Source organism: Hyperoodon ampullatus (assembly GCF_949752795.1).
Source record: "Hyperoodon ampullatus genome assembly, chromosome: 14".
Taxonomy (NCBI): Eukaryota; Metazoa; Chordata; class Mammalia; order Artiodactyla; family Ziphiidae; genus Hyperoodon; species Hyperoodon ampullatus.
The window spans coordinates 70,873,255-70,898,538 of NC_136927.1; the positions used below are offsets into that span (position 1 = coordinate 70,873,255).

General features: G+C 49.7%; 1 protein-coding gene across 10 annotated transcripts in view; it reads right to left on the reverse strand.

The window, feature by feature from the left end:
* PTPRT (protein tyrosine phosphatase receptor type T) overlaps positions 1–25,284 on the reverse strand; it is a gene marked incomplete at both ends in the record, with an annotated part of 1,101,453 nt that overhangs the window by 38,041 nt on the left and 1,038,128 nt on the right. For 6 of the 10 annotated variants that reach the window (XM_079719321.1, XM_079719325.1, XM_079719323.1 and 3 more), the window contains 8 exons: positions 1,826–1,999; positions 3,518–3,667; positions 5,810–5,945; positions 9,383–9,537; positions 13,469–13,585; positions 14,291–14,350; positions 16,641–16,738; positions 18,110–18,146. In XM_079719321.1, the coding sequence (XP_079575447.1) occupies positions 1,826–1,999; positions 3,518–3,667; positions 5,810–5,945; positions 9,383–9,537; positions 13,469–13,585; positions 14,291–14,350; positions 16,641–16,738; positions 18,110–18,146 (927 nt within the window). The remainder of the gene's footprint in view (positions 1–1,825; positions 2,000–3,517; positions 3,668–5,809; positions 5,946–9,382; positions 9,538–13,468; positions 13,586–14,290; positions 14,351–16,640; positions 16,739–18,109; positions 18,147–25,284) is intronic. The other 4 variants (XM_079719327.1, XM_079719326.1, XM_079719324.1 and 1 more) reach the window with 1 other exon arrangement.

The following is a 25,284-nucleotide window of genomic DNA, read 5'->3' on the forward strand; positions in this document are numbered from 1 at the left end:
TCAGGGTCTGACATACTACCCAACACTCAGTGAATGTTAGCTTTCTTTCCATTTTCCCTGTCTCTCTGATAAATGCTCTATTAGGCCAGCATACCTGACAAAGCCTTATCTGAAAATATTTTCGAGATCCGTGCTCCTGCCGGGTTTCAGGGATCAGCTGGCAATCCATTTCATGGATAACATCATCCTTTACCAAGGGAAACATTAAAAATTAACCCAGAGGACTTCATATTTTTCTGCTAGCAGCAAAGCTGCCATGGTTACCAGATAATGCCCAAACCAAGCTGGAATACAGATAAGGACTTTTTTTTTTTTTTTTTAAATAAGAAAGGCAAAGACCCCAGTGATGGCTTACCGGAGAAATGCCCTGTGGACAAAGAGAATACAATCAGCATCAGAGCTTGGCAGAAGGCATTTGACTCCAGGCAGCATCTAATATACTAAGCAGAGGCCAGGAGCGTCTTTGATCCTTGGATGAGGAAGGAAAGGAGGGGGTGTTGGGACAAGGGGGAGACAACGCTGGGGGGAACTTGGAAGTGTGGGTGCACCCCCAGGCCCCAGCTCTCACCACACACGTGTGTGCGCACACATACACACACGCACGCATACATGCACACATTGACCTTGGAAGACTCCAAGCTAAAGCCTGCCGTCTTCCCTCCACATCCAGCTATTTGATCTGACCAGGACAAGCCTCCCTGCTTCCGGATCCAGAGCCAGGGTTTCCATGGAGGACTTGGACACCCTGTGGGCAGAGGCCAGGGCAGGCACCCACAGAGCTGAGACAGGCACTGACTTCCTGTCAGCACTGACTTCCTGTCACCCCTCTGCCTCTAACAAACACTTAGGATGCTTGGGGATAAATTTCAAGAGCATTAGTGGTCAGAGAGGTAGTTGGCCTTGACCCCAATGGACAGTACCCCATGTTCCTTCCTGTTCCAGGTAAGATGGGAGGTTCATGTGGGCTGGATGGACTTGACCTTCAGGCATAGGTGGGGAGAGGGACCTGGAAGGGCTCTTCCCCAGTCAAGCAATGGTGTTCTTGGTCCCGAGTCTTGGGAGGAAAGATGTCTGCATCTTACTGAATCAAGCAAACTGAGGGGAGGCTCAAGGAATAAGTTCTAGAGTAAGCCAGGAGTCCAAGGGTCCAGCTTGCCACTAGCTCTCTGGGTATCTTTGAGTGAGTCTCTTTCTCTGGCCTCAGTTTCCTTTGCTGGAAAGTGCATGGATGGGACTGGATGATGCACGGTTCCTTCCAGCTGCAAACATCTCACGTCCTGGAAGTGGAGGGATGATACCTGGAAGTGCTGGAGGACCCAGGGCAGAAGCATAAAGTCAGGAGCACGGACCCACTGGGGTAGGAACATGACCCCCCAATCCCAAACCAGGTCAAGGTAGGTGTGCACTTCTTGGACTTGATGCTGAGAAAGCAGGAGACAGCGCCCCTAAGAGAACAGTAGTAACATGGCTGGCAGGTAGAGTGTTTCCTGAACTGAACTTAAGGCTGAGAGTCAGCTCTGTACATGGCAGGAAGGGGGACTGGTCAGGCCTGTCGCCTCACTGTGGTGTCAGGGGACCCACTTTAAGCTTTTGGTTTACTCTTTCAGACCTTTATGGGAGCAAAAGAGCTAAAAGCACAGCTTGTATATAGGTCTGGATCAGAGCCTTCAGGGGGAGAAAGGTCTTGTGGGCCAAAAAGGTCAGAAGGAGAGGCTGGCTTGGGCAGGGGGATGTCAAGGCCCTGGGCTCCAGCCACCTCCCCCTTGGGAAGAAGCTTTTCCCTGGAATGCCAGCCAGGAGCTTTTCTTGGCAGGGCTCCACTTACATCCATCAGTGCCGCATTGATGTAGTTGCTGGATTCTCCATCCACCGAGATGAGGAAAGGCAGGCAGCGGTCCAGAGGCAGGACATCCATGCTCCGATTCTTATCATGGTTCCGGGGCAGGAGACCAATGCTGCAGTCCTCGGGCCGGACACGAGGAGTCACGATGTTGAGGGTCTATGGGGTCAAGGGCAGAGAGGCAGGTACTGCTTAGATGGTTGCCCTGAACAGAGGAGGCAGCGATGTTCAAACTCCCTTCATCCTCCAAGCCTGTCCCTCCAGTCCTTTTCCCAGGACTGTTCTCTTCCGTGGTGATGTTCTATCATCTCTTGCTGGCTGCCCCAGGCCCTGGGGGCTGAGAGCCTCTGCCAGGGTCTGTGGGACACCACCACAGGGCCAAGGCTGCAGGGACGGCACACACTCATGCGGGCTCAGACACAGGCTCTGAACACCTGCCAGTCATTTGAGCTGAGTTACTCCTCTCAGCCATCCTGCATGAAATGGTGAGCCAGCCGGGAGGTCATAAGGTGGGGAGTGGGGGCAGGGAATCCCTAATGACTTTTAAATATCACTTGAAGTGCCATGGGATGAGAGAAATGATTTTACCAGCGTGCCTCTCAGAGAGAAAGCTGTTTGAGAATGGAAGGAAGGAGGCTTGGATGAGATGCCCAGGATGAGTGAGAGACCCCCAGAGAGCAAGCTCTAGTTTGTCTGAAAAATTCAGGGCTTGTGTTCTGCAGAGTAAGTCTTACAAGTGTGGGGCTAGAGCTGAACTGCCCCAGCCAACAGACTAGATGCTACGTGCTACCACCAGGGGTCCGTGTCCTCCATCCTTCCCCCATTCAGTCCTTGGTCTCTGCTCTGAATCAATAAAGTCTATTTGTTTGAAGGAGGACTAAGGCATTGACCTGGCTGGGGTATCTGCCCGTGGAACCATGGACCTGCATTGGCCCTTCTGGTCCTGAAGCTTCTTTGCTTCCTCCTGCCTGTGCACAGCCCCTGTTGCCCAAAATATGACCCCGGCACTGACCTCAGGACAATGGGCTGGACTCTGGTTTTGCCTTACTCAGTGATTCAAGTCCAGGCCTCCAGACCAAAGCTGCCACCATTCTGGCTACATGGGCTCCAAGGGGGCAGATCTGTTCTGCCTGAGCTGTGCCCTCAGATGATGCTTCTCAGAGTTTAATGTGCACTTACACCACCCGGAGATATTGTTAAATCACAGGCTCTCATTCAGTAGGTCCGGTGGGACCCAAGATTCTGCACATCTAACAAGCTCCCAGGTGAAGCCAATGCTGCTGGTCTCGAGCCCCCACCTTGAATTGTGAGGATCTAGGACACATTCCAATTGTACAGAAATATTGAGAAGACCTGAGTCCCTGCAGGGATCGAGGAGCTTGAAGTTCACACCTGTGTCTATAAACTTGTCTCCACATACAACCTGGACTAGAACTAAGTAAGACCTCAGTTCCAAAACATATTCATAGTTAAAAAAAAAAAACAAGTGTCAGCAATCACTGATGGGTGAGCAGTTGCCCATGGTGTGCCTTTTATGTTCTGGAATTCCTTCTCAGCTGTCTGGACTTGCAGACACTGGAAGGATATATACATAGCCATCCTTGCAAGGAAAGCCCCAGGACTGTGCTCAGTGGCATTGAAGTTGGCTGGGTCATGAAGCCTGGGATGCGCTCGTACCTGAAATTCGTCTTTGATTTGGCTGGAGTTGGTCTGGGGGTCCAGCCTGCTGATATTGTAGTAGAGAGAGCGGAACTCGCATACCGGGATGGCCGTGTTGCCGCAGAGACACGCTTCTAGGATGGCGTCGTGCACAAACACATACTGCTCCTGCAAAGCCGAGGAGAGAGGGAACAGGGTACTGGGTAAGAAGGGTGGCCCGGGAGTTTCTTGTCCCCATTTCAGCCTGTGGCTATAAAGGATGGGCATGATTCATGTTGCAGAATCATTGCTCTCTATCCTATAACCCGAAGGGCCAAGTTGCCGTGTTTCTTGGTGACTGTCTGAGCTGTGCTGAGTTTTGCTCCCTGTGTAAGACTGAACAGCAGAGTCCCTGATAAAAATTAGAAACTCCTGGACATGTGGTAGCAGGTGCCTGTGGTGTCCTGCCCATGGCCCGTCAGCTTTCGCCTTTCACTGCTGAAGGCTGCTTACTGCAAATCCCCGAGATTCAGGCTGAGGGCCTTTATCCCCAGCAGGGCCAAAGAGTTAATGCCGTGGGAAGGAGGCCTCAAGCAACGCCAGATGGAGACCTGGGGATAAATACCTACACTCCCTCTCTCGGGTGGGAAATTTGGAAGAGACACTCCACACCATCTCAGAGCTCCCCCGGCAGGACTGGGCTCCAGCCGTCCACTGGGTCAAACAGCCTGTAAACTACTTCCACAGTGTCCACAGGCTCGATTTCCTTCCATCCCCTCTCTCATTTCCCCACTTGCCAACCAGTGTGTCTTGGGGCACAGCCATTTGTTCCAACCAAGGAAACCACTTGCCCTCAACTCCTTGTCTCAGGCTCTGCTCCTGAAGCATGTATCACCCCCTCTGCCATCCCAGCTCTTTGCCGCTCTCGTCCTGGACACCATACCCCCCTTCTCTACGCCTTCAATGTCTCATTCCCTTGGGAGAGTCTTCTCCAAATCCACCAGGCAGGAGTTGTTGCTGTCCCAGTGGCTCATTAACAAACGTTTGTTGAGCGACTATTCTCCTGCAGAACTTGGCCCATCTCTTCATATAAAATGTTTATCTAGAGGCATTGTGGTGATCTATCTGAATGCCTATCTCCCCCACCAGATAGCAAGGACCACGATGTGTATAATGCCAGGCAGTGAGCCTGCCTTCCACATGCATGAACCCAGGAATAGACAAAGCAGCCTCTCAGCTTGAGCAGCCTCACCAAGAAGCCTGCAGACCGGCCAGTGGGAGTTGGCTTGGAGCCTGGAGCAGGGTCCTAGGTGTGTGAGCCTGTAAGTGAGGGAACTGCCTGCAGAGCCCGCAGTGACTGGCCAGGCCCAAAGCCATGGGTGATATCTCTTTGCAGGGTTGATGATGGACGCAGCTCTTTATCTGCCCCAGCTCTGCTGCCCGGGCACCTACAGCCTCACTAGAACCAGAAGATGGGCTCGTTATAGGAGTAGCAAACCATGGCTTCCAGGCATAGGAGAGGCAGAAAAGGCTTCCTCGTGAGACAGTGTGGGTCAGGGGAAAGCACGTGGGACATGGGGTCACATGGACCCAAGCTCTACCACTGTCTGGCTATATGAGGCTTTGGGGACACCATTTCTCAGTTTCCTCATCTATAAAATGGGGGCATTAGCAGGAGCTGCCCCATAGGGTTGTTGTAAGGAGTAGAAACAATACCCTGAACACAAAAGACCTGGAGTGATGCCTGGCACATAGTAGGTACTCAACAATAAAGATGAACCCCTCCCATGTCCCTCGGATCTTGGGCTCTCCAACTGGACAGAGCAGTGCCTGGAGGTCTGCTTCTCACTTGAGGCCAGGAATTATGAGTTATCGCTCTTGGAATCCCCTGCGCCTAGCTCAGGAACTCAGTAACTTCACTGAGTAAGCCATTCCTGCAGTGCCTGAAGCGATGCTTGGCACACAGTAGGCATTCAATCAATGCCAATCCTTCCCTATCTCTCTCTTCTCCTTCACCCAAGGCAAGGACACCATTCAAAGAATACCTGAAAGTTGCCATTCAGTTGCTGCTTAGATGCCCTCAGAGATGGGGCACACAGCACCATTCCTCCCTGGTAGGAGTCCTTGCACTGGGGGACCTCAGGGTTGGCAGGGGCATCCTAGCTTCTACGATGATCTCACCATAGCAAGCCATGTATCCATTCCCTCCCATTTCTCCCATGCCCAGGTCTCTTTCTGTAGGATGCCTCCACCCATGGCCCTTTCTGTTCCACCATGCTCCTCCTTGGCCAGGGCTGCAGATGGCTAGCCAACTGACACCCCAGGACTCACCTCCGTCTGTACCAGGTTGACCCTCTGGGCCCGGAGCTCACGCACGCAGTTGAAGATGTCCACCACCCCTTCGTTCTCGGCCATGTCAAGCATGGTGTCGATGGCGATGAAGCAGCCAGTCCTCCCGGCACCAGCACTGGAAGAGAGGATGGTGGTCCATGTTAGGGACCTTGGGGTGGGAGCAGCCCTGGGGAGGCCCCTCCCATTCAGCCCTGTCCCCGAGGACCCTGCAGAGAGGCAGTACACTGCAGAGGTCAGACAGTACGGTCTGAACCCCAGTCCTGCCAGGAGATCCTAAGCAAGTGACTAAACTTAGAACCTCAGTCCTCTCTTTTGTAAAATGGGAGAGTAATGCTTGCCTTTGGGGGCTATTTTATCAGGACTGGCTTATTTTTGTTGTACTCATTTAACAAACACTTATTTAGCCCTGACAAAGTTCCAGACATCGTTCTAACTGCTTCTGCAGTGTTACCTATTAATTATCTTATAAGGTTGTTAGGAAGTTTCTCACCCTATTACACAGTGAGAAAATTGAGGCACAGAGTGCTGACCTTGTCCAAGGTCAAACAGCTGGCAAGCAGTGGAGCTGGGACTTTTCCCCAGGCAGTCTGGCTCCAGAGCTTGTGCTCCTACACTTCCTCTCTTAATAAGATAATGTACGCTTAGACAACACAGATGCATGCAGTTTCCTCATCTGATGGGTAAAGATAATCCATCTACATATGCCGGGCACACTGGAAATGCCTAGAAACATGTCTTCCCCACCCAACTTCCCTCCCTCCATCTCTCCCTTCCTTCTGTCTTCTTCAGTGAACGGGTTGATGGATGGAAGCAAGGAGGGAGAGACAAGAGAGATCGGAGGAGGTAACTGAGATGGCAGAAACCAGTTCCTCTGAGCTGTCCCAACGGACTCACAGAGAGTGAGTCCTGAGCACCATGTCCAAAGCCTTGGGTTTGCCTCCACGTGCACCTGCTTTTCCAGGATCATGAGGCAGCAGCATCAGTAAACCAGAGCAGCCGACAGTCCTGAGACCCGGCTCCAGAATCAAGGCCCCTGATACATACTCGATTCTGACCACTGGTGCCTTCTTTCGGAAAATCTCAGGCCAAGTACAAAATAGCAAAATAACTCAATGAGACCTCACGGGCCATGGCCAGACCTTCCCAGATCAGTGGGTTCCAAAACCATAGCACTGAACGAGAGACAAACAGGGCATTTGCTTTAAATGCATATAGTTTTGGAAGTGAAGGCCAGATTGCCAGGAGGCCCATCTCCACTGCGTTTTCACATTTCATTTCCCTCATGGAAACAAGTGTCTTTGCTTGACAATGTGAAAATAAAAGGAAACGAAAAGAGGAAGGGCAATGGACCAGGAAAGAAAGCAATATTGAATGACCGTAAATCCAAGGAGGACAGGCCAGCGGACCAACTGACACCCACAATGGTCTGGAGAGTAAACCCTTGGAAATCCACCCTCCATGATCTGGGAAGTCTTTGTCCTTGGTAAAATTTCATGGTTTGAATTGAGTAAAATCTGCCTTGTACTTGCCCCAGAATGCCTCCCCCCAAATCAAAGCCCCCAGAAGGGACCCCCAAGCAGGCTGGGCCTCGGGGTCTAGGAGGGAACCCAAAGAGCCACTCATCCATGTCTTCTCCCAAGTCTTATCCTCGACCTGTTTTAGGAGAAAGCAGCAGCCCGACTGGATTCTGAATCTTGGATCCACCACTAGTGGACAAGCTGCCTGGTGTCTGTGAGCCTCAGTTTTCTCACACGTGACACTCTTCCCTACAGGGTTCTTGGGAGGATTGATCCATTTATTTCAGCCTCACAGAGCAATTAAGCACATGCTATTTGGGGTCAGGCCCCTGGGATCAAACCCTGGCTCGACCACTGACTAGCTGTGTGACCTTGGGTGAATGACTCAATCTCTCTGGGTTTCAATACCCTCTTCCATTAAATGAGGCTGATGACAATAGCATTAATAGCACAATACATGTGAATTGCATGAAATTATGCTGAAAAAGAACAATGTGCATAAATTGCTTAGCCCCATGCCTGGTTACATAGCCATTTATTATAAATGTTTGCTACTTGTAGTCACCAGATATTTATTGAGCACTAGATGCTAGGCTCGGGAGTGGGGATGTGAAGGTAAGTCAGACATGGTTCCTGTCCTGAAGGATTAACAGTCTGGGGAGGGGGACAGCAGCGAGAGGCAGAGAACAGTATATAATACTTTTAAGTGCTTATTATATGTCTGGAATTCTCTTAGGTACCTAGTATATGTTGGCCAACCCATTTAATCTTCAGGACAGCCTCAGGAGAGGGTACCACTCTGCTTAGGTGTGTCAGGGTGGCTTGGTATGGAGACACAGACATAGGGGCATCATGCAAGGAGGGCCTGATAAATGCTTGCCATTATCTCCCTTTCTTCCTTAACCCTGTTCTGGCTGCTCTTTGGGATATGGGACTTGGGGTGAACATTTTATTGTCCTCGACTTGTCATGAGATGTAAAGCAGAGACTAGATGTGGAATGCTTAGAGAGCCCATGGGGTGATCAGTATGACCTCCTAATCTTCAATGGACTCATCTGTGAAATGGGGTTTCTAATTCACACCTCGCTGTTGTGGCGAAGGTAAATGGGTGCTGTGTGAGAAAGGGGTGACTCTGAGACACCTACAGCTTATGGTGTCTCTCCTTGACTTGGCTCAAGACCTTGCCTGATGTGGACACTGCCAGGGCAGAGATAACCTGCATGCAGTTAAGAGCATGCGGGGTCTGAAAAGATGGACCGGGCCCAAGGTCACATTGAAAAAGAGAGGCGCTCGGGGGGAGGAAGCGAGCATGTTAGTTGGCCTTCAGGTCTGGACAGCCGCCCTCCTCCAATTCCTAATGCCCTTGACATGATACTTCATTTCCGTTTAGGAGGATTCCAAGATGTGCCCATCACTCCCGATGTGACTTTCTGGGTCAGAGCTGAAAATATCCCTTCTCCATAATAAGCTAAAACCTGACACTGTCCATTTACTCTCTACAAAGGACCCCGCAGGCCAGCAATCGATTTTTAAAATAAAAGAAATGAAGAGAAGCACATTTCCACGTGGGCATCCTGCCGCCATGCCAAGGAGCTGAGGGTGAGCGTCAGGAGAAAATCGTGTTAAATATCCTGCCTCTGCCATTTCACACCTGTGTGACCCGAGCAAAGTATCTACCTTCTTAGCGCCTCGGTTTTCTCATCTGTAAAATGGGAATGACAATAATGGCCACCTCTCAAGGTTGGGTGAGAAGTAAATGAAGTAATGCGGGTGAAGTGCATGTGTAGCAGACGCTGTCAGTGCCAAGCCCACGTCCTCAGGGTCTTTACTGTTTCAGGGCAATAGCAATAATAACAACTGCTACTGCTACTATTAGTATTATTATTGTTAGACTTAGGACCCTGGTCTCATCAGAAAGGGCTGGGAAGAGGGGACATAGGCAAAGAATAAAGGCCAATGGACAAGAGAGTACCCCCCTCACCGAGCGAGCAGAGCTGCAAAGGCCTCCTTGTTTAGGGTGGGGCCTTTCACTTACCTGCAGTGGACCACTATGGGCCCAGCTTCTGGGGGATTGAGGAACTTGACCTGGCGGACAAAGCCGAGGAGGCCGGTGGCATAGCAGGGGACGCCGTGGTCGGGCCAGCTGGTGAAGTGGAAGAGGCGGAGCTCCCGGATCTCATGGTAGCCTTTCTGAGGAGAGAACGGCCCTCTGTTCCTCCAGCTGCTGCCCCCAGCCACCCTGCCCAGCACCCATGGGGAGCCATGAGGCCATGAGCACTGAGGGTCCAGCTTCCCTGCTGTCAGGGAGGGCAAGGCCCTCAAAGGGTTAATAGGTGTTACTGCGCAGAGTGATTCTGCATCTCTTACATCTGGGAACTTTGGAATAAAGTGAAACTGATGGCTCTACTGCAGGACTTCTCAGAGCCTTTACTGTGCTAACATGCACGCGGAATTCCCAAGGGGGCTTATAACAGTCACACTGTTTGCCCAGGGGACCCTCTTTTGATAAGTGTTTTATAGGACTTATATTCAGCAGAACATTCAGAAAAATGTTAGACTTCAACTCCAAGTTCAAGTTGTTTCCAGGGGAATACAAGGCCTTTCACTGATTGAGGACTGGTGTCCTTCAGTTCTCCAGTCTGGTCTATGATACTCTCCATGACTTTCAAAATTAAAAAGGCAGACTTCTTTATTAATTAGATTCTTATTTAGAATGATAAAATATGAAACAAACAAAAGCAGAGCGGGTGGTGGGGCCTGGAGCTCCCATTGTTCCCCTTCCCATAGACATGCTCCAGGCCAAATGGCAGTTCTTGACTAGTCTATGGTCAGGTTATGCCTCTGAGCCTTTGCTTATGCACTGCCCCTACCTACCTTTCTCTACCTAGCGATCTCCTGCAGATATTAGAGGCGCTGAATAGGAATAGTGTTCGATGGTTCATTTTTTCAGTTAAAAGATATTCACCGAGGGTTACCTGTGCCTAGCCTTGTGCTAGGCACTAGGAAGGTGGAAATAAAAGCCAAGTCCCTGTCCCTGGAACAGCTCATGGTCCAGTGGGGGAGGCAGGCCCCTAAGTGGACCTTTAATTCCATTAAAGTGCATAAAGGAGTGCCAGCTAATCCCATTAGGGAGAGGAGAAATCAGAGAAGGCTTCCTGAAGGAGGGGATGCCTGACCTGAGTCTTGAAACATATTAATAATGAAAATAATAGCTAACGTTTATTAAGCATCGACTCTGTGCCTGTCACTCTTCTGACTTCTTCAATGTATTAATTCATTTAATCCCATATCAATCCTCATATTATCATCTCCATTTTAGGGATGAGGAAAGTGAGGCTAAGCAAGGCTAAGGAACATGCCCAAGGTCACACAACTAGTAAGCTGTAAAGTTACAGTCTAAAGCCTAGCTGTCTGGCTCCACAGTCTGTCCTCCTAATCGTATGATACACTGAGGCTAAGTATTATCCAGTGGAAGGACGGAGGGATTCCTAAGCAGAGAGGCAGTTGGGGCAAAGGCCTGGGGACAGGACTTAGCATAGTACATGAAAAGAATCACAAACAGCCCAGGGCAATTCCAGAGAAGAGTGGAAGACAGGCAATGACGGACAGCGGGATGGGGCCGGTGGGGGCGCGGCTGGGCGGCTGGGCGGGTACTGGATGCTGCAAGGCTTTGTATCCCACTTTAAGGCCTTTGGGTTGCCCGGATGGTTGCACAGAAGAGGAAATGCATCACCAGATGGGCATTTTGGGGGGATCACACTAGCCGCTACGTGGGGGAAGGATTTGGGGGTGTGTGTTGGTGGGCTGTGTAGAGGGTGCCAGGTCCCCTTTCCTGGGCCAGTGCACCCACCCCCAGCTACCCTGACCTTGGCTGTGGACAGCTAACAATTACCCCTTCTTCAGAGAGTTGCTCTCAGCTGAACAGGAACCACCTCCTCTGGGAGCGGGGGATGGGCAGTTGGCATTCAGTGACCAACCGACTTTGTCAGTTTGCCCAGGGCTGAGGGGTTTCCCAGGACATGGGATTTTCAGTGCTAAAGCAGCCAGGGTGGTCCTGGGCAAACCAGGATAATGGGTTACTCTCATGGATGCACCAAAGAACCCTTTGCCTCAAGATGGGTCCAACTCTGTGGTGTAACTCATGCCCTAGCTCTCCCTGTGGGACCAGGCCACATCCTTGCTCAGCTCCTTCCCCGCCCTGTCCTGCCTCCCTCACCCCCCTTCTCCCCTGGGTTCTTCCTCAACACATCATCAAGGGCACCCAAATCCCTGCCTCAGGCTCTGCTTCCTAGAAACCTAAACTAAGACCGGGGGCAAGACTAGAGGCAGAAACCCTGTCAGGAGGCAGCTGCGGGGTCTGGGCAGGAGGGAACAAAGGCTGGGGTTAAAGCGCTGACAGAAGAACTGAAGTAGAAGATAAAACAGCTTCGAGAATACTCAAGAGTTTTTCACCCCACCCTCCAAATCAACTCAGCCCCTGGAAGCCCTCGTTCAAGCCCACAACACCTGCACTGCCACTGTTTATCAAGGGTCCTCTCTTCCTGGTGGGACTGTGTTCTCTTCAAGGGACAGACAACACTGCCTGTTTATTATTTCTGGGTCACCAGGAACTGATTCTGAGCTGACAACCCAGGCGGTGTTTGCTGAGCACCTGCCTGGGTACTGTGGAGAGGCTGGCTAAGTTGAGTTAATCCTCCGAGGCCCATGGAGACCTTGAAGGGTGTCTTCCTATGGGTAATAGCTTCCCTGGTGATTGAAAGAAAGACAAAAAGACAGCCTAAGAAACGACGACGACTCCTCAACACACTGGGTGGGCTTCAGTTCCCCAAGGCCTCCCCTTGGCTCCAAGTCTGGGTCCCCAGTCACCCAGCTCATGCCCAGCACCAAATGCAAGTATGGTAGCTGAGACTGGTGTTTGTGGTGCTATGTTCCAGGCCTCAACTGCAGGAGTGCTGGCTGCTAGTGACTCACACATGTCCCCTTTTCTGGAGAAGTGCCCTCAGCCGACAGGAGCTGGCCCACCCTGGAGGTTACCCCGCAGTGGCTGGTCCACAGTCAGTCAGTGGACTGATTAAAGCAAGGGGGCACCTCTGTGGTGTGTTTACGCTCCAGAGGCCCCCGTGGGTCAGGCCTAGGCTAGACTTTGCCAGAGACTCTGAACTTGCCCTGCCCCTTCCTCTTTCCTCTCCAGCTTCTCTTGCTGTCTTACAAGTTTCTCTGGGAGCGCTCCCTTGATACACCACGTACAAGGGAAACCTTGTCTCAGGCTCTGCGTCTAAGGAACCCAGCCTAAGATCACAGCAAGGTACCTTGTAGCAGAGGGGTGTCCTTCCCTCCTGGCTCTTCATCTGAGTCTGCAGATATAGGCCTTTAGGAGCCCAGGGGTTGGAGGGGGCAGTGCTGGGAGCAAACAGTGTGTCCTGCCAGCACCGTGCATGCGGGAATGGCACCATGCATGTGCCTGCTTTGGCACTCACAAGGACTTGTCAATCCCCAAGGGCACCGTTCTCAGAGCACTGAAGTCTCTGGTGTTTTTGCATCCTCAGGCCTGTGGCCACTTGGTTCATTAATTAATTAATGATGTTACTTTTAGAAAATGGCAGCTATGGTTTTGACAACTGTCTCCAGACACTGGTAAATGTCCCTATGAGACAGTCACCCCCAGTTGAGAACCACAGGCCTAGAACATGTCAAGATCTTCTTTCCCCTCCAGACTCTGCATGGTTCTTTCCCTCCTCCTGGGATAATATTCCTCCTGCTCTTCCCTTGGCTGGCTCTTTCTCATCCTTCACTGTCTGCTTAAATGCCTCCTCCTCCTGGAGGTCCTCTCTGATCACCCCATCCTCCCGTGGATTTCTGTCTCCCCCGCTTGGCATGTTTCCTCTGTGGCTTTTATTACCATGTGTCATTATTCTATTTGTCTGGCGAATTCTATTTGTCCCTCCTGCTAGATGCGGGGTCCTTTGGAGCAGGGTCCACGTCCAAGCTGATTGCCAATCTCTCACTGGTGCCCAGTGCAGGGTGGGTACAGAGCAGCCCCTTGGTCGCTGCCATGTCCTGGATGAACAAACAAGCTGGCCTGCCTGGAGGGCAGGCTGCACACGGCCACAGGGAAGCTTACCTTCTGGACCGTGAAGGTGCGGATGATATACTCTGCCAGGGGCTCTGTTTCGATCAGGGTGACTTTAATGTCTCCATAGACCTCCATGTCATCGGGCCAGTATCGCACACACTTCACCTGCAGGAAAGGACGGGGACAGTACGAGTGGGCGGCTGAGCGTGTGTGGCCATCTCATCTGGCTTCCCGTCCGAATAAACTCAAGGGTGACCTTGGTGGACTTTCAGTCAAGGCATTCTCAGCTGGCCGGGGAGGGCAAAATACACAGGGACCAGCTCACTCCTAGGGGAACTGGAGCCACGGGGGATAACGGTGGTACCTTCTTTGGCAGAGCTCCTGGTACTTTTCAAATCCATTACCACACTAAGAGATCAACTAGGTCTGGGGGAGATGGGCAGGTGGCAATCTCCCCACTGTACAGATGAACATCATACTCAAGTCGGGAGGTTTGGTGACTTGTCCACGGTCACGTGGCCAGTTTTCTACCTTTGGTTGAGTCCTCTTTTTCTGCAATAGGCTGGGGCAGCTGAGTAGTATCAGCAGAGCAGAGATGAGAGTAAAAGGTGGGAATAGTGAGGAGGTGGAAGCAGACATGGCTGGGAGAGGGTCATTAATTTTACGAGGGGGCTGGAAGGAGAAAAAGGCTCGTTGTTGGGAAAAGGAAGGAAGGTGCTGGGCTCAAAAGGAAGACGTTTGCCGCTGCTCTCTGCCCCAGGGGCGGGTGCAGAGGCCATGAACAAGCCACTCCCACACCTGGTTCTGAGTCACATGCCGCAGGAGGAAAAAGAGATCATCGTTTTCCCCGTAAAAGAACAAAAGTATTACCATTCCGGGGGACGCCGAGCGGCTTAGAGTGGCATTTCCCACAGTGTGTCCCGCTGGGTGCTGATAGGTGTTAGGTAAAAAACAAGAAACAAAAACAAACAAAAAAAGGTTTTGTGGTCAAATGAGTTTGGGAAATGCTGGATTAAACAAAGTTAAACAGGCCACTTTGCTACAGGACTGCTCAGCTCATTCACGTGCTAACACTAATGTGCTTTTCGACTCTCCGAAAGGGGCAAAGAGTACACAGCATTTCCCAAACGTATTTAACCATGGAACCCCCTGTTCGCTAAGCATCATGCAGACTAGCATCCCATGGAACCCACTTAGGGAAATGCTGATTTAGTGCAACAGGGTTTGGAGGCAAACGGATGCATTGCTTCGTTCTAACACGCTGTAGCTGAGTAGCTTCCAGAAAGTACTGAAACCTCTCTGAGCCTCAGCTTCCTATGAATAATGAGAGCTAACACTTACTAACTGCTTACAGTGTCTAGCTCTCTTTACTAAGTGTTCTACAAATACTTTACACGGATTCCTTTAATTATGACTTATCACCACACCCTGATGATGAAGTAGATATTATTATTAGCCCCATTTTACAGATGAGGAATCAGAAGCAAAGGGAGGCTAAGGAAATTGCCCAAGGTCAACTGTCAGTAAGGGATGGAGCCAGGATGCAAAGCCAGGCCGTCTGAATAATGACCAGGAACATCGCCTTGTACAACTGCTGTGAGATACAAAGTGAAGTAATGCATAACGCACAACAGTGTCTGGCACAGAGCTTCGCTCCTGGCAGGAGTTTCATGAAGAAATTGCTCTCCTGTCCCCTCTCCCAATTCGAATTAGATTCACAATCAAGGGAATCTGTCTCCAGTGAGGGGTCATGTTATAGAACAGGCTGGAATGTGCCTATGAATTCTTAAATCCTGGGCTGGACATTTTGTCCACGGTAGCTGCTCCCTGGGCCTGAGTCCCTGGGGCGTAGTCTTGAGTAGGGGGACCATGACCACTAGGACGAGAGCCAGGAGTCAGAGATCGTGGCCGGGTGACTTCAGGGTATTCCCTCCACTCCTCTGGGTCTGTTTCCTCATCTGCAAAACTGGGCAATGGACTAAACAAGAGTGGGCTCAAGGCCAAAGTCTCTTCTGGCCCTCAGTTCCTGTTAGGCCACGAGATGTCCAAAGCCCTTTGCTGAACCATGACTGACAGCCCAGATTCTCCCCCTTCCCATTATCTTGGAGGCCAGGACTCTCTATTTTAATGGATTATCTGGTTCTTGCCAGAAGAAAAACTTACCTGCCCTGTCTTTAGTTAGCTCATGTGATAAGTAGAGAGGCCCTCTTGATTCTAGTGTCTGTGCACCCAGCACCCACCCACCCCCATGACAGAGTTTACCAAGTAGGTGAAAGCAAAAGCTGGGAAGAGCCGTCCCATTTCTAAGCCCTAGGAGTAGCCAAGGAGCACACAGGAGAGAGTCGAGACAGAGCAGAGTGAGAGACCAAGGTCTAAACCCAGAAGAATGTCAAGGTTTCGAGGAACAAAGGGTCAGATGCTGCTGAGAGGTTGAGTACAATGAGAAGAGAGAAATGGCTATGGATTTGTCACCATGAAGGGTGCTGGGGATACTGACGAATCACTGTGGGTGGGATGGAGGGAGCAGCTACACTGCAGTGGGTGGAAGGGAACGGAAGTGAAGCAGCAGAGCCTGTGTGTGAGATCTCAGAGTCTGGCGGAAAAGCAGGGACAGGAGAAGCAGTTTTGTTTGCCTGCTTTATATTTCTAAGGGGGAAGGTACTCAGGATGTCTGTAGGCTGAGGGACATAATCTAGCAACGGGAAAGAGAATTACTTTCCAAGTGAGAGGGGGAGAATGAGAAATTCTTGAGCGGAATCTGTGACTCAACGCACTAGGAATTGCCTTTGAAAGGGCAAGAGTCACTTCTCCTATCACATTAGCCTGCGCCATAAGAAATAGCTGATATTCTACCATTTGGGGTCAACAAAAACAGCCATGTCTTATGGTTCAGCCTGATAATAGAGAAGAAGAATGAGAAGATGGTTGTAGACACAAGTAGGATGCAGCTTTGCAGTGTGAAGATCAGCTTTCACGTCTGATGGCTGTAATTTCCTCAGTCTATGAGATGACGTCATCAGCGGAGAGTGAGGGTGGAGAAAGGGGTGAGAGGGTTTTGATGGGAAAAGACGTTCCTTGACTATGAACAGGAGGGAGGATTTCTCCCTCGTAGGTGCCGTGAGGGTGAAACGTGGAATGGGAGGCGCTTGGCACAGAGAGATGCTGGGGAGTGGAACGCCAGCCAGCAAACTCCATCCAGCTACCCACAGGAGGGGCTTACCCTGCCCACTTCCACGAGGTTTGTGACCATGACGATGCTGGCCGAGTTCTCCTGCCAGATCATTCTCCAGAAGTCCTTTACGGTCTCCTGCATGGGACCTGCCAACAGAGAAGGTGTCAGGGTCAGATTGCAATTGCAAGGAAGCAGACAAGAGGCTTGTCCCTCCTGGCTGGTCGGTCAAGGCTCCGGATGGGTGAGCAAGAGTGAGGTCAGCGATTCCTATTGGGACACAAGCAGCGGAGACTGGGGACTGAAGCGCGTGAGGTCAGAGTGCGCACGAGAAAAGCCGCACTCCAGCTAGCAGGGTCTGCAGCGTCCCCTGGAAATGCCCGCAGCTTCTCCTCTTCGTCGTCCTCCTGCTCAGACCCTTTCCACCAGCCCCACTTTCCTGCCAACCCATCACCTTATATTAGGGGTGAATGACATAGCTTAAGGGAGTTTTCAAAAATTGGGCTCCAGAACCTCAGTGAGAGACGGGAAGGAAATTGGGGTGGGGGTGGGGTGGGAGGGCAGAGCAGCTGCCGGGAGTCAGATGCTGAGAGCACAGACAGAAGATGCCTGATTCTGAGCCTGACAAAGGCACTTGTCTGGAGCCTGGACAGAAAGGAGGGAAGAAAAATAGACAAGAAATGGGAGACAGAATCTGAGAGTCCAAAGCAATTTCCTTGGAAATTTCTCTTTCAATGTCCTGGGCCTCCATCATTTTTAAAATTACAAGAGTAATAAGTGTATCTGCTACAAAAGTTTGAATGCCATTTTCTGTATAAATATACATATATGTGTATATATATATTGTATTTGCTATAATAAGCGTTCTATCTATTATACGTATTTTCCCATGCCCTTAAAATCTCTTACCTGCCATGACATTTTTCATAGCTACATAATTTTCCATAATATGGAGGTGTCACACTTTAACCAATCTACCAATTGATGGGCATTTAAGATTTTTCACCTTTTTTTCCTATTAGATAACACTGTGAAGGGTATCTCATTATATGTGTCACTGTCCACGTATATATAATCATCTACAGGATTTCCTCCCAGCAGAGTTTGAGAGGTATAGTCATTTTTAAGTCTTCTGATAACATCCTGGTAAGTTGCTTTCTAGGAATGTCGGCTGCCTCTCTCTCCCTTTCGAGGAGATGATGAACACACCCATCGAGGAGATAAGGCACCAAAAGCTCCAGTTCCAGATGGTGGATATTGATGGCTGCCTGAGGCTGATGCTTTTGGTCCAGGGCCCATCTCTCTTGACCATTTCCTAGTGACACCTCCTTCCTCTCTCCCTCACGTCCCTCCCCCCATAGCTGAACCTGTCACCTCCTTCCTTCCCAAACAAATGAACAATCTCGAGACCTCGGGAGGCTCTCCAGCCCTGCCCCTATATGACTTCTTGGCTGGTAGAAGCTCATTCCTCTCCTCCAGTGTAAGGCAAGGGCCCTTTAGAGGAAAAGGAGGGCACTTACCTTGAGTAGCAATGTAGTGCCGAGGTCGATGGTACCCCTGGATGACAAAAGAAAAGTACAGTGAATCTTACAAACAGCACAATACTAACAATTATCCTTTCCAAGGCTTGGTCTCTTCATAAGCAAAATGAAACCAGCATTAGACATTTCCCAGAGAAGTGGCAAAGATTAAATAAGATAATGCATGTAAAGTGCTTTGTCCATCACTAAATGTTAGCTATTATTATAGCTCCTTGTGAGCGGCCCGTACAGGCTTGCCTTGGAGCTACAGACTGGGAGCAAAAATCAGATGGCCATCAGTTACGGCTATGCACCCAGAAAAAGGTGGAGAAGGAATCTTCAGGTTTCTGTGGGATATCAACCACCACCAGGTCTTTCCTGAGCCGTGATTACATGCAGGACACTGTGCAAGGCCCCGTAGGGCACCTGAAAGAAAACAATCACCTTGCTGGCTCCTTGCATCAGTAACAATTAGAAAAAGATGCCACACCGCCTCTCTGTGCTACATGGCTGGGCTTGGAACTGAAGTTCCTTTCATTGAAGGGGGGGACCCCAGGTAGGTGTGCCCTAGAGACTGATAAAGCCACTTTCAGATTCAGAGATCAGTTTCTGATTTCCCTGTACATTACAGAGTCTTCAGTAGGCCCTGCTGGGCTCTGATGTGTGGTTACTCTGGTGCCCCATCATCCTAATCATTGGGGAACGGTTGAGGACAACCTTCTCTTTTGTCTGGGCATGTCCTACATGGAGGGTCCCCTTTCTTGTTACAGAGAGGAAGTATATCACACTGGGTAGAAGTTCAAGTTTTGGAGACAGATCTGCACTTAGTACATAACATTGAATGTAATTAGTATTTATTGAATGAGTAAACATATGAATGAAAGGATAAATTTAAAAAATATATAGATGCCAATTATGGAGCCTGTTGGTGGAGAGGGTATTGGAAAGTCCTGAAACTCCACTTTCTTTTATAGTTAACAATCTCAGGAGAAAACAAACCCGAAAGTCTGATGAACACCTATTTTTGTCTTAAAGGTTGCTGATGAGTCTTTGTGTTCTGCTGAGGAGGATGAGCTGCCTCAAGATCCTCTTCTTTAGGAAATCAACCAGAAAAGTCATCTGCATGGTTCGTGGAGAAACAGACATGATGGTGTCTCAGAAGTTCTGGATCCACTTTCTGATTCAAAGATTCATGTCTAAGTCCCCTGTACATCTCTCTACCTCAGACTTCCACTTGCTCCATAAATATTTAGTAGGTACTTGGTAATAATTACCTGGCATACTCTAGGAACACCTGGGTTGACTGTCAGTGACAACCCAAGGCCAGTGTCATGGCTACAACTGTTGGATTAACCACCAGGAATCAACAGCCCCACCTAAACTCTTTGTTTGAGTGGTCCTGTCTTCTTAGTGAGGTTGTCAGCTTCTTGAGGACAAACACTGCCTCCTAAGTTTTAAAAAATTTTCTGTGGAGCCTAGCACCGTGTGAATCTCAGAGCAAATGCCCAATAAACAAGCTGCTGAGAGATCAACCAGAAAGGCAACATATTAGAGAAATGCAAATCAAAACCACAATGGGGTACCATCTCACACTGGTCAGAATGGCCATCATTAAAAAGTCTCCAAATAACATGCTGGCGAGGGTGTGGAGAAAAGGGAAGCCTCCTACACTGTTAGTGGGAATGTAAATTGGTGCAGCCACTGTGGAAAACAGTATGGAGGTTCCTCAAAAAAAAAAACTAGAGTTGCCATATGATCCAGCAATCCCACTCTTGGGCATATATCTGGACAAAATTATAATTCAAAGAGATACACGCACCCCTATGTTCATAGCAGCACTATTCACAATAGCCAGGACATGGAAACAACCTAAATGTCCATTGACAGATGAATGGATAAAGAAGATGTGGTACATATATACAATGGACTACTACTTGGCCATAAAAAGAATGAAATAATGCCATTTGCAGTGACATGGATGGACCTAGAGATTATCATACTGAGTGAAGTAAGTCAGAAAGAGAAAGACAAATACCATATGATATCACTTATATGTGGAATCTAAAATATGACACAAATGAACTTATTTATGAAACAGAAACAGACTCACAGACATAGAGGACAGACTTGTGGTTGCCAAGGGGGAGAGGGCGTGGGGAGGGATGGATTGGGAGTTTGGGATTAGCAGATGCAAACTAGTATATATAGAAACAACAAGGTCCTAGTGTATAGCACAGGGAACTATATTCAATACCCTGTGATAAACTGGGCTTCCCTGGTGGTGCAGTGGTTGAGAATCTGCCTGCTAATGCAGGGGACACGGGTTCGAGCCCTGGTCTGGGAAGATCCCACATGCCTTGGAGCAACTAGGCCTGTGAGCCACAATTACTGAGCCTGAGCATCTGGAGCCTGTGCTCCGCAACAAGAGAGGCCGCGATAGTGAGAGGCCTGCGCACCGCGATGAAGAGTGGCCCCCGCTTGCCACAACTAGAGAAAGCCCTCGCACAGAAACAAAGACCCAACACAGCCATAAAAAAAAAAAAAAAGAGTTCCAATTTCAACGGTCAGCTACTCTTACAAATTCCTACAGAAAATGCAAACTTAAAAAAAAAATCCTGTGCTAAACTATAATGGAAAAGAATATGACAAAGAATGTATATATATGTGTATAACAGAATCATTGTGCTGTTCAGCAGAAATTAACACAACATTGTAAACCAACTACATTTCAACAACATAAAAAAAAAAAGAAAAGAAAGGCGGCATAGCACGGTGGTTTTATGCACGGACTCTGAATTTAAACTGCCTGGGTGTGAATCCTGGCTCCGTCCCTTTTAGGCTGTGTGGTCTGGGGCAGGTTACTTAACCTCCTTGTGCCTCAATTAATTTTTGCTGTTAAATGGGGATAACACCATTTACATTACAGCCTTGCTGTTAGGGTTGTGAGTTAATATATGACAGTTACTATGTATCAGGCACTGGTCTAGGATTTAACATATATGTCTTTGCTATTATTGTTATTTTGTTGTGTATCTGGAAAGCATTCATTGAGTGCCTACCATGATTAAAAGTCTGTTTTGGCCAACAGGGAGATCCTGAGATGGGAAGCCCTCCCCTCCCCTCCCCTTTGCTTTCCTGCTCTGCCTATAAATGTAGTAACTGAGCCCTTCTCTGAGCCGTGAGAGGTAGGAGGGAAGACGAGAGGGACAAAGAGCTCTCTGTTCCTTTGAGTTAAGATGGACAGGGCTTCCCAGGCTCACAGGAAGAATCAGACTATGGGAGTCTTCTTGAGTAGGCTTGGGAATAGAAAACAGTACCCTACAGTGTGGAAAGATGCGGTTTCTCAAGTCCATCCTCTCCTGTCATCCCCACATCATGCCTTCTTACAGCCCTCATCCTCCCTGATCTGGGCCAAGACAATAGCCTCATGCTGGCCTCCCTGCCTCCAGTCCAGTCCCAGAGCCCATCTGCTTCCTGCCAGAGTGAACTCCCCAGTGTACATCTGATTATGTTGTTTCCCCACTTAAAAGCCTGCAGTGGCTCCCCGCTGCCTGTACAATAATGTCCAAACGCCTTAGCTTGGGACGAATCCCCTGTCTCCATCCTCATCTTCAGCCTCATTTCCAGTTGTCCCTCTCCGGGCCCTTCCATGTACCCTATGCCCCAGCTTCCCACACTGCACTTCAAATGAGCCTTCCTTCCTCCTAAGCCCTGCAGGGCTTGGTAGATGCCCAATTAACACCCTTACAATGCATGTTGCAACAAGTTTTTTGTTTTTTTTTTTAATACTTTCTCCTTCTGGGCCATGGGACAGGCCACCCAGAGCTGGGTATAGTTTTCAGCAGAGACTGGTCGGTGGCATACATGCATGAATATGTCTCTGAGGTGAGGCTGGGGCATTCCCTTAAGGCCTTAATTGGCAGACAAAAGGCAAAAGACAAAATGCATGGGATTTGGAAGATTCTAACACACTTCAATGTCAATGGGATGAAATTCTGAGCAAGAAATTCACATTTGAACTGTGGGAGTGAGATGACTTGGCTTCACTATTTTGTTCATTCGTTTGCTCACTCAGTCCTTCAATATTCAATTGACAGGTATTAACTGAGCATCTACTACTCTGTACAAGGCACTGGAAGTACAAAAGTGGACCTGATGGATGTGGGCTCAGATTCTGAGCAGCTTGTAGATATCAACAAACTGGGATAAGGGCCACCAAGAGGAAGATGTGCCAGGAGGCCAGAGAAGTGTGCTCTGAGGTCACTGCAGTTGAACTGGCCCCTTAAGCCTAGTTTGGGCATCTCAACATCCCTGTTATTCCCATTTCATCCCTTCAGCAATATTCTCAGTTTTCCTACCACCCTCCCCATGGCTCACTGGCTGTCTTGCTCTTCTTCAGAGGCAGCCATCATGTTTCCACCTATAGGCCTTAGCACTGGCCCCTACCCATGCCTGCTGTGCCTGTCCCCACATAACCAAGTGCTTTGCTCCCCACTTCCATCCAGGCTTCTGCTGGGACAGCAGTCACCTCCACAGACAGCCCTTACCTGCCCACCCTGACATCCTTGGCTCTTTCTGCTTTCTCTGGTTTACTTTTCTCCAGGGCACTCACCACCAAAGTCTTTGTTTAGCTACATGCTTATCGTCTGTTTTCCCAGTCAAATGAAAGCTCCAGCAGGGCAGGGCTGTAATGGGCTTGCTCATGGCTGTGTCCCCAGCATGGAGAAGTCTACCTGGGCAGTCAGCCCTGATAAATGCATACAGAATGAACGCATGCATGCTGCGTTCCTGTCCACACGTGGCATCCGAGTCAAGAGACCCTCTCTGGCCTCCAGGAACCCACGCAGTCCCCAAGAGAAAGCATTCTAACCACCTGACTCTTCAGCAATGGAGATGAAAGGAAATGTACTGCTCAGTTGGGGCTGCTCTGGGGATTTCCCAAGAGCGGGTACAGAAAACTTCCTATAACCTTAAAAGAACTTTGAGTTCGCTTAAGTCCCACCTACACAGCATGCATACATGGACTGCAAACCGGCACTGGGCCTGCCTCCAGCTGCCTGTGAGCAATGGGAAAGAGGTTTGCATCCAACATGCGTTTATCTCGCTCCACGCTCATGCATCTGTTACTTACTGGGGACCCAGAGACGATATTTATTTCCAGACTGGTAATTTATAACAGATTCAAGTGTCCAATACATTCTCGGGTGTGCAAACAAATGTGCCGGAGGGATGGTTCAGACAGGAGGAGAACCGCGGCCTCTGGAGGCCTACACAGGGCTGGCCCCATCTAGCTCATTATCCACATGGAGCTGTTTTAATGAATCATCAAGATCCAATTGTGGATAAATGATTCTAGCATGGGCAGTCAGCCCTCTGGAGTGCAAGGAAGATTTGCACTGGGTGGAAACCAGGGCCAAGGGGTGAGCCCTAGACAGCTACCTAGGGTGTGTCTGCCCGGACTCCCCACAGAGACCCTGGGAATTTTGACTTTGCTGGAGTGTACAGGGGGTCACAGCTGATGTGAGCCCCCTCCCCTCCACCCCGTACTGCTCACACTGTGCTAAAGGGAGCTCATGCTTGGTGTCTTCTCTGTCCCTCCACTGACTCTCTATTCCCTTCCCTGCTCTGCTCGTGCCCTGGGAGGTTGACCTGTATGGACGACACCACGGGCTTCCATGCTCTCCAGCTGCTAGTTGGGTTTGGTCACATGGACGACACCACGGGCTTCCATGCCCTCCAGCTGCTAGTTGGGTTTGGTCATATGGACGACACCACGGGCTTCCATGCCCTCCAGCTGCTAGTTGGGTTTGGTCATATGGACGACACCACGGGCTTCCATGCTCTCCAGCTGCTAGTTGGGTTTGGTCATATGGACGACACCACGGGCTTCCATGCCCTCCAGCTGCTAGTTGGGTTTGGTCATATGGACGACACCACGGGCTTCCATGCCCTCCAGCTGCTAGTTGGGTTTGGTCATATGGACGACACCACGGGCTTCCATGCCCTCCAGCTGCTAGTTGGGTTTGGTCATATGGACGACACCACGGGCTTCCATGCCCTCCAGCTGCTAGTTGGGTTTGGTCATATGGACGACACCACGGGCTTCCATGCCCTCCAGCTGCTAGTTGGGTTTGGTCATATGGACGACACCACGGGCTTCCATGCCCTCCAGCTGCTGGCTGGGTTTGGTCAATGTGGAGAAGAAGCAGAAGCTCAGAGGCCACTGGGAGGTTGGGGTGTATGTTCTTTTGGGTCTCTCCCTATCAGGTCACCATGGCTTGGCCTTGACTTTCCATCAAAGGCTACAGCTCCAATCAGGCAGCCCCCTGCTGACAGCTACTCTCCCTGTTCTCAGGAGCTTGAGAGCTTCCTGCTGGTTCTAGCCTGGGGATACTGAACTCCTGCCACTTTGCCTCCCGCTTTAGTTTCCTTTAATCCTGTTCCTACTCTTATTAAATTCCCTTTGAGTGACCCTCTGTCTCCCAATGGGACCCTGACAGATAGACAATTCACATCAGTTGTCACACTCTTGCGGGTTGGCATCATCCCATTTTACAGACATCAGAATGGGTAAATAATTTACCTAAGATCATAAGCTAGTGAGCAGAAAGCCCTGGATTCAATGTGGCCTCTATAAGGACTGAATTCATGTCACAACTTTGGTTCTCGTGAGCCCTTGACTCTAACCACAGCACAGAGTCCAGTATCACTCATTAAGATAGCATCTAGCAGAGACTTTGGCCTGTCTGCACAATCTACTTCCTAGACAGAGGGAGAAGGTGGGCAGAGAACTGGATTCTAGCTGTGTGACCTTGAGCAAGCTCTTAACCTCCACCCCTGGCCTCTTATCCTTAAAGGCTCTCAGAATGCATTGTGATGATAAGAACCTGGTAGAAATGGGTGCTGTTATTAGTACTGGTGTGGCAGAGATTCACTTGCATTTAAAGCAATTTCCTTTGTTGCCTATAAAATACCAAAGTGCATCTTGGCTCTGACCGCAGTCACATCCTTACTCAACTTTGGATTGTCTATCCAGGAAAATGCCTTTTGCCAGAGGTTAGCACTCAGGCAATGAATACCAGATATGGCAACTTGGGCCAGCAGACCCCTCGAGGGGATGGCTGTCAGGGCTGCCACATCCACTCAGCCAGAGTCAAAGTCAAGGAGCAATGGAA